We start from the raw sequence: 14,596 nt of genomic DNA, 5'->3' as shown, positions 1-14,596 counted from the left end.
AAAACAGACAGAAGAAAGCAATGAATCTTAAATACATATTTCAAGATACCATGTAATTATTCATTGTTATTACCAGTACAAGTTCTGACAAACCTACCTGTTATTGCCCAGCATGAGCACCCTTAAACACTTGAGGGAATTGAGACCTGATATCTCCTCTATCTGGTTGTCATAGAGATCCAGGAAGATGAGTCTGCGCAATGAGCTGAGGTGTTGTATGCGGGTAATCAGGTTGTGTTGGTAATTCAACAGCTTCAAGTTGTCTTCTCCTTCCAGTACCGGACACACCGTCAGTCGTCGTCTGGAAAAGGGAGAATACACTTCCTGAGTGCAGGAATTCATCAAAGAAAAGTACTGTGCATAACAAACCAATTCTCTGTATACATTCACATTCATTCGAACTATAGTATATTTCAATATAATCAAACCTACATTTAGGAGTGGGAGATAGGGATATTTGTCTGGAAAATATTATACTTATATTTTATTAATATTACGATGAAGGATATCTGAATACTATTTACATTTTATTATGAACAAGCAATGATATCTACATGCAAACCCCTAGCTCAGTGAAAAAGGGGAAGTGTGGAGTTGTTCCAAAAGGGGCACATTTCCACAATAAAAAACACCACAAATATAGAAATTGTTTTCTTTATTATACTAATATTGCTGTTTGCTAATTCCCAGTCCCTATGAACCTTATTCCCATCATAATTAAGTGAAATTCTTCAGCACTGCATTTAACACCAATCAGATAAATATTTAACTTGTGTAATAAAGAAATCATTACTTTGGTGAGTCATGCATATTTATTAATAATAAGTTATTTTAACTGCATTTGTAGATTGGGTATTTCAATGAACCCACAATCAATTTTATTTATTTGGTGTTTAACGCTGTACTCGAGATTATTTCACTAATACAATGGTCACCAGCATTAAGCTGGGAGGAGTCCGGGGAAAACCCATGACCATCCACAGGTTGCTGCAGGCCTTCCCATGTACGGCATTGGTGGGAGGGTCACTGTGCTGAACTGGCATGCTAACCACCTTGGCCACGGAGGCTCCAATAATCAATGCTTCTGCTATTCTTTTTTCAGAAATATTGTTTTCCGTATAGTAACAGTTTCAGTGACAGGAGAGGATATGTCCTCAGCATGTATTTGTTCTCATAGAAATATATTTGTGCAGTTTTTTTAACAACAAGTAATGCAGCAATAATAAAAACATAAAAATAATAGAAAACTACAAGTAACATTATTTCAGATGGTGTTTAAAACAAATTACAGTAGTTCACTGAGGACAGGATCAAGATAAATTGTATGCTTCATATAACAGACGTGACAAATCAATAAAATAATTTCTTATTGGGGTATATCTTTAAATGCATCCCTATAAGCTAATTAAGGCTAGGAGACGGTTATAGCAAAACATACTTATTAAAGGAGATCCCCAACGACTTAACGTTCACACTAAATGTTCCATAGACACAATATTTATGCTATGTGAGTCTGTAAACTGCATTTAAAAAAATCCTGCGTCAACTCATTTCATTTAAAAAAAAAAACCCATTAAAGTTGGACCTTCTGCCTATCATGTCGACCAGAGAGCCCTGGCCGGGTGACGTTATGTGGCTAAGACCTGCTGGCACTATGTATTGGCAAGCCCTGCAAGCATTGCTGTATCAATGCATTAGGCCTACCCACTGTGTGCTTTTTCCAGAAACCATCATATGACTTTATCTATAATTACCCATACGTGTACACCTTTTAATTAGCACCCCAGAAATCATATAAGTTAAACAGTATTTTGAAAGATAGGCGACCAGAGTTGTACTAGATACTGGACAAGCGAAAGCAACAATTTGGACGTCTTCTCTTTTGGGTTTGTCTGGGGAAGGGGGGGGGGAGGGGTATTATAAGGTTCGTCCTTCAACCTTTTTCTTTCAGAAGGTATGGCTCACACAACTACAATCCAGTTCACCATAAATCAAAGGGCGTTTTTAATGAGATCTGGTCCATACTTTCTCAATCTGTGGCATTTTTGGGCCATGTATGTAACTTTACAGTATTCTGCCTTGTGTTATTGGAGTTGCAAGCCACACTTGGACATGGAATCATCTCAAACTTAACTGTAAAAGTATAAAATATACAGTGATTGTTCTCTGTTCTCTGTTTTGTATACATAGTGAAGACTCAGATGCCAGCAGTGAACGTAATTTTCTGATGTTTGATCACCAAATTCCACCATTTTTCTTTCGTTTGAACTAATCGGAATCGAATCAGGGGACATCAAACCATCTACCTGCAGTTTGGAAGGCGCAGCACTGGGTATCTAAAGGTCATATTTCACCCTGTAAAAGAGCTCCTGTTCTTAAATACACCAGACAAATTGAGAGGCATAATCCAATGTCATACTAGAGACAGCACTTGGATCAAGCCCTCTGGCTTCCATGGCATTGTATCCAATGATTCCCACCACAGCAAAGACATTTATTTTGCTGAATAGTGTGTTTGTCTGCCTGCTTTCCAAGGCCCTTTTGATTACTGTCCAATGTAACTTCCCTTCTGTGCTGCTCACTCTAAAGGTGTTGTATAACTTCATCTTGGCACATGCACCTGAAATACACAAGTTGCAATACAGCACACTCTCTCTGGTGTTGTTGGAAAATGTTTCTTTCTTTATCAAATCACATGGAAAATTTAATTTACGAATCGCTTTCACACCATATCGATGTTTCCCACTGAGTTTGGGATACGGAAATGGCTCTTCATCTTCATCAGACGAATAAACCACTTCTTCTCTCCGTTCCAAACTTCCATGTGTTTCATTATTTGAGCTATGAAATAATGAAACGGTGCTGTCATCCATTTCAGTATATTCTTCAACGGGAATAGAGTGAGTCCTCTGTCATCAGATACTGCCAATGACCGAGCTTTAACCTGGGAATAAAGTGGTACCGTGTCTTCTGAATCCAAGAATATTCATTCGCTTTCTGTAAAAAAAAAAAAAATAAAAAAAAATTAAACATAAGTTATTTTCATTTAATATTTTATGTATTTGATTGATGTTTTACCCCGTACTGAAGAATATTCCACATATATGATGGCGGTCAGTACACAAATTATTGGCATAGTATATATGCCAATAATTATGGATATGGAATTGTATATTTAATAAAGTACATTTTTTATTTGGTCTCAGCCACATTTACACACACACAATAATAGGCCCCATCCACATGTGTTAACAATAGTGGTCCTACAAGATACAGGTATCCTCTAGATAAACGTAATATGATTTAAATCTAGAGAATGTAACATGATAGTCATTCATGGCTGTGAAGATATTATGTGTATTTTAAATAAAACTATATATCATTCCACACAATTTACTCTGCTAAGTAACTTTTGATTTTGTTTAGTTAAAACAGTAATGTTGATAAAAAAGGTTAAACTAGGTGTCGACCCCCCATTCAATATAGGGGTGGAAACACACACAAAAAGAAAAGAAAAGTCCATCGTGAAGCCCCATGTATTATATTTTATATATCACATTCAAAACTTTAAACATCAACAAACTCATCGTTAGCCATAGGAAGACAGGAAATGAAAATGAGGCTCTGAACTTACCGTGCAAATAGTTCATCCAGTCAGCAATTTCCTTTAAAACTTTCGGTTAGCAAATTCTGTTGTTCGCGTTTTCTTGTTTGTGATGAAGGATTATTACTTTAATTGTATAGTCTTTCGTAGGAGTTTGTCTTTATGAATTTTTGGCCCATCTGATATAGTTTACGGGTAAAATATTTCTTTTCCTACCAAATGTACTGATTGATACTAACTCTCATCCAGTGAAAATGTTCATATCAACTGATGTACATGTATGTAATTACTGATGACTTGAAAACCGTGAAAAAGTTTTTGCCGTGCTTACGACCGAAAAGTAAATATACTTGATGATAAATCTCACGACATGGGCTGGAAAAAGTGTCTGTGACAGCCTAAATACCCACTGGTAAAATACGTCCACTGATAGCTTCTACCAACGTGTCGAATCGTGTCTGGCATTCCTACTAGGAACACACACCAGTAACAGCACTGAATGACAAACAGGCGGCGAAGGATCTGATAGGATTACTCTTGCAAATCCAACTGACGGCAGAAAACTGATAAGAACATTAGGCAATGGGCCAAGAGGCGGCGATTAATAGGGGCGGGGCACATTTTATAGTTTCCAAAAAGGGCACTGTTTTCAGATGGGCGGGGCGCAGCGCCCTACTAGTTTGAGTTAACGAGGGGTCTGATATGTACATGTACATGTAATCTTTTCTCTTTTATCAAAAGGATTTGTCACTTTGTCTGTATATAAAAGTTTATGTGTGCAATATTTTGTTTTATAACCGTTCATTATTGTTAACTCTCCTGTGAATGGGTTATATACCTGTTGGTGGAGGAAATAATAAATAAATAAATTAATTAACTAATAAATTAATAAATAAGTAAATAGAGTGCACAAAACATATGAATTATATATAGGTGTAGAGGCCAGTTTATTTATACAATGATTCACATCAGACTCACTTCATTTTCTCATCTCATTCAATCTAGATCTGATACACTGATTTCATTTGAATGATTGTTGCTGAATGATTGTTGCTGAATGCTTTATTCAATTATATGGCTGGAGGAAACCTGTGAAATGTACATGTAACAATCTAAATTTAAGGGCTGTTCCAAAAGTGTTTTCAAAACTAGTTGGATGTGACCACAGCTTTTGACAACACACATACATGTACATATGTAACATTGATATGTATATGATAAAAAAATTGTCCTCACAGACCTTAACATTCAAAAAAAAAAAGGAATTTATGAGCAGATATTATAATAAGGAGGAAATAATCTCCCATTCCAAAAACACTCAGAAAGATCAATAAAACTCTTGGAAACAGGCAAAACGAGTGACTGAATCATGGATGAAATTTCATGTCTAACATTAAACAGTGAGAAGTTAACAGCACATACCTGTCAAGGTTTAGTCTGTCTGGGTTGGACGCCCTCTCCTCAGGGGTCCTGTAGACCACTGGGATCCCTGGGGCTGAGGGACTCTCTGCAAAGATTACACGATCCCCTGGGGACAGAGAGGTAAAACCAACTTAACTTAACTGACTATTTAAACGAGGGAACTATTCTTAAATTTAAAAAGCTGATTGTTCCCTCTAGCCTTCTACAGTGATACAGGAAAAAGCAGACACAGTGTACATGTATATATACAATTGGATAAATAAAATGTGAAGAAAAATATAAGCATAAATACAGCCAGCATAATCATCAACAAACAATCAATGGTTTATTGGTTGTCCAACTATAAAAGGTCACCATAAATCAGTTACTTATTCTTATCCTCATTTCCAATCCTATTGATGATGCTGTTCTATACCTAGCCATACTCAAGAATAGGGAAGTCTCGAGTTTGAACTCTTTTATCGCTGAAGGTAAGAGAAGTCCTCATGTACCATGTGATCTGATGGACATGACAGACAACTATATTTTTGATTACATTTACTATAAATGGGCATCTGGAATTCTCAAAAAGTTATTCAGAGTTGATGAACAATTGAGAAAACTGTAGAGCTGAGTGTTTGACAACTCAAGATGTTCCTGGAGGAAAGAAGTGTCTTATGTACCTCTGGAACATGGCAAGACAGTTGATAGGTATTACTGTCAAGTTTAGCAAAAGTAGCCTAACATTTTTGACAAATCACATGGTGCAGTGCCCACATTTTTTACCTTTACCAACAAAAGACATCAACCCGTAAACTGCCCTGTCTTCCATTTATACAATTTGGCCATTATGCTGTTGGTGCAGGAAACCGGAGTGCCCGGAGCAAACCAATGACCTTTGACAAATCATACTGATGTGACAAGCGGTCTCCTTCAAACTTCATGTAACACAGCCTGAGACCAAGACCCTGAGAACAATGGAAGCAGCTCCAAGAGAAGGTTAAAGGATTAACAACGCCAAATGAATGTTGATTTAATATAGAACTGTATAATTCTTCGTATGCGGCAATTCTTCAAGCTTTTCAACCAACACTGCAACCAATATTTTGAAACATTCCAAGAGAACAGTGGGTTTCAGAGAAATAATCTGCAGGGTTTTATGATGCTTGCATCTTTATCGACACAAACAAATCATTTTTGGTGTCATTTTCATAATATATGTAATTACATGCACAAATTCCCCTGAAGAAAGTGCTTTAGTAATTGAAAAGGCTGAAGATTTACAGTATATATCAGTTGGGCATAAAAAAAATGGGCTGTATTGGACACTAAATGTCTCCAAAACCCTCTTACATCAGCTTCTAAAAATTTACACACTCAAAAGCTATTACGTCCTTAGTATACAGACTAAATTTCAATTTCATCCTTTAAGATTTCGGTTCATGGGACCAAAATCAAAATAGAGTCAAAAACGCATGTTCCGGACATTTCAAAATTATGTTCTACCTTGGTTTACTTGAAAAGGTGATCAATTCCTTGTCCGCTGCAGAGAAAATCATCTTGATTCAGCAAAACTTGTGCCTATCTGGCAGAAGGGTTTCTCTGACACTAGAGCCAGACAATTTTTCCACATGACACTTGATTGATGCATGTCACATAGGTGCAGCACAGCTCTACTCGTGACACCTGACAGGTGATGCAATGTGGGTCACCGGAACTTGCGTTATTGAGGCTGCTGCACTTTAACCCTGTGTACGGACTACTCAAGCTATGACCTTGAAAACTGGTCAGTATACTAACAAAATCATGCCATCTGAATGTCTTAAGTTCGAAAGGGTTTGAACAAAGGATAATGGAGCAATGCAGCATCAAATTATGGCGCATTTTCTTACGCCCACCCGATATATCTTATATTATTACTTTATGTGATAAATACACTTAAAGAAAAATTATTCATAATTAAAGAAAAAACAAATGAAAATTCATCAAAAGAACTATAAGCATACAAACAACTGTAGGATGGGTGAGTATGCATAATGATATAAGAACACTACACTTCCGTACATCATGCAAAAGCAAACTGGGAGATTAGCTCTAGATACATGCATAAATGTTGTTACCAGGGAAACACAAATTATACTGTAGATGCAGCTAAATGTACACACATGCACATGTATTATCAGTTTACATTAAACATTTGTGGCCAAATAAATCTACATGTGTGATAAATTTTAGCCGAGTGTTTTCCTGTTTTTTTTTTATTGAAGAATGTTGTTTTAATTATAGATTACAAAAAACTGAGACTCAAACATTGCCCTGCCTGAGCAATGCTTGGATACTTAAGACACAGCTATACATTAGATCTGAGATATGTTTCATTATTCCCAGCATAGCGTTCACAAATTCATTCACTCTTCCATTCACTTCCCTGGAACATGCTGTCCTCAATATGTCAAAGCTCTATGATACAAAAACATGTTTTCTGTAATCCTTCAGTAATTCTTACTTCATATCACCTAGTTATTCGTGAATAATAAAGACCATAACATCACAATTAACACAAATGTATGTGTTATATCAGCAGCAAGCCAAACTTCGCTAACCGCCATTTTCAACTGGAGTAGGCTGCACTCAGTATCATACGCAAAAAGATCAACTCTTGGAATGATTTCGATGAAACCAATGATATGTACACCATATGCAGGGTGATTGACAAATTGTTTAGGAGTTTTAACTTAAATCTGTTTGTTCATAATGAACAGAAATGAACTATAATCAGTTGTATTGTGTAAAAAGTTGATCTTAATTTTGGGAAGAGCAACTGAGTTCACCCTAGCAACAGAATCACATGATTTGAATGCGCTATTGGTGATGTTATGGTCTTTATTATTCTCACATAATGAGGTGATATGAATTCAGAATAGCTCTCAGATCATGGGACACATCTTTTTGTGGTGTTCAGTGCTGGCCCTCTGGAGACAGCACAGGTGACAGGACCGAGTTCCAGGTTAGTGAATGTAACGGTTCAGAGCGGTTAATGTGGAAGATAAGCTGTGAACATGGCTAACTGATCTCAGAGCAAACAATGTGGCAGCTAAGCTGGGAACATGGCTAACCGATCTCAGAGCTAAGCTATACATGTACTTCTTTGAAAGATTCCATGTAGTATACAGACGAATATATATCTGTGTGACTGCATGGTACAGGTCAAATTACCACGATTTAAGTAACACAAATATCTGTAATATTCTCCAAATCAACATGGTGTTTAACCATATTTTGACTGACATACACTGACAAAATTATTGTGAGGAAGACCAATTTACAGTGTACGTACATCGTTAATTTACATTCAAATTTCACAAATATCACATAGACTAATTCCTCAACCTCTTCAAATATGAAAGAGCAACTTTTAGTGTCATTTATGCACATTTTTAATTTGATTTTGGAGACAAAGCCCCATGGTTTGGATTGGCCAATTTCAGGGCTTCACAAAAAGTATAATTTTATCAGTCTACACAGACTAATGCCCTCAGAATATGCTTCAATAAACACCTCGCAAACATGTGAAAGGTTGAAGAATTATAATTGTAGATCATTTTGATCTGCAGTGTGCTGATATAACCCATCTCTAAATTTTAAAACTAGAAGAAAGAAACCCTACAAAATAGAGCAAATACCATGGTCCAAAAGAATTTATAATGAGTAACAACACTCAACATCTATAAGAATCTTTGGCAGTTTCCCTAACACTTGTCTGATGTGATGTGTTTTACTCCATATTGAATCAGGCATCATGTACAGTAAGGTAATTTGCTACAAAGATGTTCTCAGCTTTTCAAAATACAGTTGGCATCATTTGTGTCTATACGTCAAGTGAAACTATTTCAATCCTTGTCATTTAAGCCTTGTTTTAAGACACAGATATTTTGACAATAGTGTAGCTCTTTATGCTGTAAAAGATAAAATTTATTAACATCATAATAAATATTCACAGTACATGCAATGAGATCACAGGACACTGACCTGGGAGAAACACAGGTGCTTTGTGAGATTTGGGTGACACGGACGAACTGCGAGCAAAAGGGTGCACAGAGTTATCTGCCCCTCCATTCAGCGTCTCTGTGTGTGTGAGGTCGTGAGCAAATGCTGTCGCAGGAACGATGATTTTTTTACCCTGCGCCAACTGGGTCACGCCAAGACTGTTACCCTGGCGATAGTGAATGGGCAGCCTCTCTGTGGAGAGAAATGTACGCTTAGATCGGCTGGGTGGGGCAGAGCTAGGAGCGATCTGAAGGCGGATGTGGATCCGGGCCTGATCCAGCTGATCTTTACGTGCCCCACCTGGCATCTCGCCAACGTACACCATTGCGGGTCAAGCAGCCTTATTTGGATGAATGTCACATCAAGCTCTGTGTGACATCAACTGAATCCCTTGTAGCCTTTTTTCACTGGTCACAGCGGTTGTACTAAGCTTAACTGATGCTAATCATGAATCACTCCCTGACAGTCACACCCACACATGACACCACATATAACTATGTGTCCCTATCAGGGTTTCAGCCAGTAAACACAGTCACTGGTCACTTACTTTGAGCAGTGTTATAAACAAGAGCACAAGCACATGGAAATCCAACGCTAGGCAGTTAACATAAAGGACGCAGTCAGCTGACAAGTTAACCATGCCCACACATCCACATCTATACACTGTCCTCAACACACAAGGTACCACCACCATTCATTTTCCATATGACCAGATTTCAGTCAGGCCAAATAGACAAAACTCCACTCCCAATTTCGATACCTAATACAGGATAAAACATGGAGAAGCGTGCTACTTTAGGCTACACTCTTCACTTAAGCTCACAAATGCATTCTCCAGCTGTAATCACCATGCAATTATCCAATCTGTACAGTGAAAAGTCTGTATCAAGGTGTAACATATACCTCACTGAGGTGAAAGCGCTGCACAACTCATGCACTACATGTACATGAAATGCTCTCAATGAGAGCATATGTGGCAATTACTGCAGGCCTATTGTATGTACAATGTATGTGCAAGTATAGGTACATTATTAAACATTAACTATGCTAAATAGCAGTAACAAGGATTATAGGATTACCTGGGGTCAGGATAAGCCAGGATAATCCAAAATGGTTTACCAGTAGAAAATCCGCTGATATCTTTAAGGAACCGACCAAAAACTAAAGATATTGTTTGTTAAGGCATGTTTTCTGGGATCATCTCATGACATTGTCAGACTTCAAACTTTGAGGCAATCTGCATCAATGTGTTATGATTGAAGCTACCAAGGGATATGTGAAGTTCATGCAACAAAACGCATATAAGCATGTCTCAGTTTTATAAAGGCATTTGGATACATGTTTCTACACACTATGTAAGTCGCTTATTAGCATGACCTATATGTGTAAGCAAATGGTAAAACAGTAATCCTGTCTTAATTGATATGTGGTACTTTGAGAGGTGAACACGTGCCATGGTAATAAACTTTTTGGACTTATAAATGACTGTAACAGTAAATTGTACAATTTCATAAACAGTAATTTCATATGAATTTCTAGAGATTGCCAGTAAGTGAGAATGTGTCAGTGATGTATGATAAGATATAAGATTAGCAGGCCGCTCAATCTGCTTACGTATTTGTGCACAAAACGTTTCAATATATCTCCCTTTACTTTTTTCCTTCACCTTTCCCACGGCAGTAGGCTGTTTCAAATTATCCATTAGACAAATGGAAACCCAATTAGTGTAGATCTGATTTGACTTTTTGGTTTGCTTTTTGTGAATGAACAGAAATAGGAACGCTCAATCTCTAAGGATAAGATATATCTATATGTCTCATTTGAGTCCTGTAAAGAGTCTAAAGTTACAGTAGTAAATCACACAATTACAGCTAATCACTTTAACCCTTTGCATGTACATGTACCAAATCAGCTATTATATAATTATCCTTCATGACACCAGTACTTGAAAATATGGGGAGCACCTAGACATGGACTCACTGTTACATTGTAGGATAATAGGATTATTATTACACGTTGGTTACAGGTGATTAAACACCAGTGAGTGTATACTGAGTACTGTAGAGGCAAACTGTCAACTGTCCAGAATACATAATGTGTTGACTACCAGTACAAGTAATGGAATACCTGGTTTCATCAGTCACACATGTCCCCTACATGTATGTATTTAGCGTGGACAATGGGGCTGGTTACATAGACTGCAACTAAAATATAATTATTACTTTCAGTTTCATTGGTAGGGATCCTTTCATCTGAGTCTTAAATACATGCACATGTATGTGTTAATTCTCTGTGTATAGTTTTCCTTGTTTGTGACTCCAACAATATGACTACAAACGCTTTTAAAACAAAGTTGATTTTGGAGAAGATTGACACATCTTTGTATTCGAGGTAAGTGGAACTAAAATACTAAAACTTTGATGCCATTGCTAGTGTGGTAAAGTTTTTCATGGACACTTCGTAATTACCTAGAAGACGTTAAATACATGTATGTACAGCTGTATGTGCACAAAGTTAAAACACGTCATCTTACATATTGTTTTCACATGTAGTTGATCATTTTTCTTGTGACACATTCTGCTTCATTTCAAATGATTCATCCACATCATACGGCCTTTATGTGCTTCTGAAAGAGCATTTTTATATATGCCAAACTTTAGCTGAAATCTGGGAAGAGCATTGCTGAAATAAAGTATGCTATGCCCAGCTTCTATCAAACTGCTCAGAGCTTGAAGCCTGTCAATTCACAGTATAGCAGCCAGTATAGGGGAGAGAACTCTGACAGCACTTCTCATGCATCTCTTGGTCCCTTTCTCAGGTATGTAAGACGACCACAACATCTGCCCCCTGGGTTCAAACCTTACAAAAACTTGTCATTTTTGTTAAACAGCTGTCTTGACAGGTACTTTCCTGTTACAAGTAGGAATTATGCCACAGCACAATCATTTTGATGAACAGTGACGTAAAGTTAAAGTCGGTCTTAAGGAGACAGGCAGATGGTAAGATGGGTAAAACAGGTATGTGATATTGCCACATGGATAACAGGTACATGTAATATTGGTGCAAACAAACAGTGAAGCTGACAATGTTTAAAATGTATGAGCCTGACCACATTAATGTGTCCATTCTGATTCTAAAAAAAAAACAATCAAACAGATATATGTAACTATACTTGTAGAGCTACAGAAAATGTGAATAGAAGCAAATATATACAAAAAGCTGAGACAAGAACTATTAATTAAAGAGGCTATACCAGAGATTTTTGGCAAAATATGCATTTCGCTAATCATCTTGAATTTCCTGTATTTGCCAAGAATAGTTCAAATGACTACCTTTCAGTAAATATTAGACTGGTGTACTATTTATAATGATTCTAGAATATGAATAAGTTATAATGGGCCCACTTCAAAGTTTTAGCAACTTTTTCACTGATTTTGAACAATAACACATGCACATATGAGGCTAATATTTTGTGAAAGGTGATTATTTCTAAAACAATAGTAATGATTCAACTGGATTTGTGCTGACTTTTTGCCCCCCCCCCCCCAAATCTCTGGTATGGCCTCCTTAACAGAACAATCATAAAGTGTATAACATGTACATACAAAAGTAAAACAATCGATCAACATAAAGTTCTGTTCACACATTTTATGGCATATTAAAAATGGTACTGCTCACATACTTACTACACTGAGCGGTAAAACTTTCTGATCTGTGAGTGACGTTAGTTGCTATACTTACCAGCAAAGTGGTTGAGCTGGAAAGGCTCTGACTGTGAGATACGTCTCATTCTTACATCGCCATTGGATTGTATCATCACATGATCGTGATTTGGCTATAAATCATAAATAACATGCAAGTATATGTTAATGATAACACTGGCATAAAGTAACATTTTATTTTTTTGTAAATTACATTCTTAATTTGAGGTCACAAACCTGTAACATGATGAACTACAGATAAATGCGATGTGATTGTGATTCCCATTAAACACACAGTAACATGATCTGCATGTAACACACATATCCCTAAACGCACAGTACACAGATAAGCCACACACAGCAAAAATGTAGCACATAGATGAGCCGAACACAGCAAAGTGACACACAGTACAAATGTAGCACACAGATCAGCCACACACAGCACAAATGTAGCACACAGATGAGCCACACACAGCAAGGTGACACACAGTACAAATGTAGCACACAGATGAGCCACACACACTATAGAGATGAGTCACATACAGCACAAATATAGCATACAGATGAGCCACGCACAGTACATAGATGAGTAACACACAGCACACAGATGAGCCCCACACAATACACAGATGATGAAAATACAGAACACCTGACCCACACACAGCACAAAGATGAACAACACACAGCAGACAGATGAGTCACACACAGTACACAGATGAGTCATACACAGCACGCAGATGATAAACATACAGAACACAGGTGGGCCACACACAGCACACAAGTACATGTTCAGTTGAGTGACAGAGGTAGATGAGATGAAGACTGTCATAGTTTATAGAGTATAAAGTACATAGTAACTTCTGTAAATGATTATATTTTCAGACTTCACACCTGTCTATGAAGAGAGAGAGCATAACTGAACTGTACTACCTTGTGGCACTATACTACATGTCAGACAAGTTTTTAAGTCACTTACATTAGTACTGACAGATTTGGCAGATCTGGGTGGATCTATCCTCTTGGTTACAGCTATGAGGTTGCTATGGTTACCACCTCCACCCACCTGCAGGCCTAGAGACAGGGTGGGGGTTAGTATGTAAGGCTGAAATAACATCAGTGTGGTGACTGTGAAACATGTGAGAGTCAAACACAGGCATCTGTATGTGATATTCGTGTGGAAAACACATAATGAATATCGTAGGTTGGAAAACAGTATTTGTTACATAGAAAATAGTGAAACATTCAAAGAAAAACAGGAAAACATTTTAATACTTTAACCCCAACAGGAACATGTATAGCCAGATTTAACAGTCCATGCAAAAAACAAGCCCTTGTTTCATTGATAATAACCACTTCCAAACCAGGCTATACTTTGCTTTATGGACTTTCTTTCAAGACACTATATGGTTTAATTATAACACTGGCATCAAAGGTGCACATGGTACCTTTATTTCATATATTCTTCAGTTCATTAATTCTATATCGTAGATTGAAAAATTGTGAGTGACACTGACAAGTCTGTGGTTGTGAACTGTGACTGTGAAATTGGATAATTGATTGCTCAACACATCACACAGTAAAAACACATCTCCGGCAAGGAGTGAACAACAGTGCGCGAAAACGTACGCCACAAAATGTGCGCGAATCGGGGTCGATTTCCCGTCACACCCCAGCTCACCTCTTTTACAGATGACAGTTTGCCCCTCGGTTTGTTGTGATAGTTACTCATATCTAGGGCAACTGCCTTATCATGATCGGCGCCTAAATATATGCGACAGTTTCATGTCTAGAAGAGAAATCGTTACATTTTTACACCAAATTCACCGTTTCCACTGTCAACAAA

The 14,596-nt window shown here is 37.3% G+C and overlaps 1 protein-coding gene across 3 annotated transcripts in view; it reads right to left on the bottom strand.

Moving 5' to 3' along the window:
• Window positions 1-14,585, bottom strand: part of LOC135472446 (leucine-rich repeat-containing protein 49-like) — a 41,907-nt gene extending 27,322 nt beyond the window's left edge. Inside the window, exons 1-6 of one of the 3 annotated variants that reach the window (XM_064751953.1) lie at window positions 14,432-14,585; window positions 13,730-13,855; window positions 12,794-12,887; window positions 9,035-9,244; window positions 5,027-5,132; window positions 98-301 (exon numbers count right to left, since the gene is read on the bottom strand). In XM_064751953.1, the coding sequence (XP_064608023.1) occupies window positions 98-301; window positions 5,027-5,132; window positions 9,035-9,244; window positions 12,794-12,887; window positions 13,730-13,855; window positions 14,432-14,482 (791 nt within the window). In that variant the 5' untranslated portion in view covers window positions 14,483-14,585. The remainder of the gene's footprint in view (window positions 1-97; window positions 302-5,026; window positions 5,133-9,034; window positions 9,245-12,793; window positions 12,888-13,729; window positions 13,856-14,431) is intronic. The other 2 variants (XM_064751955.1, XM_064751956.1) reach the window with 2 other exon arrangements.
• Between the last annotated feature and the right edge of the window lie 11 nt (window positions 14,586-14,596).

This window comes from Liolophura sinensis, chromosome 8 (genome assembly GCF_032854445.1).
Source record: "Liolophura sinensis isolate JHLJ2023 chromosome 8, CUHK_Ljap_v2, whole genome shotgun sequence".
NCBI lineage: Eukaryota > Metazoa > Mollusca > Polyplacophora > Chitonida > Chitonidae > Liolophura > Liolophura sinensis.
Note: the sequence above shows the minus strand (reverse complement) of the source record. Positions and strands in the feature narration are given on the sequence as shown.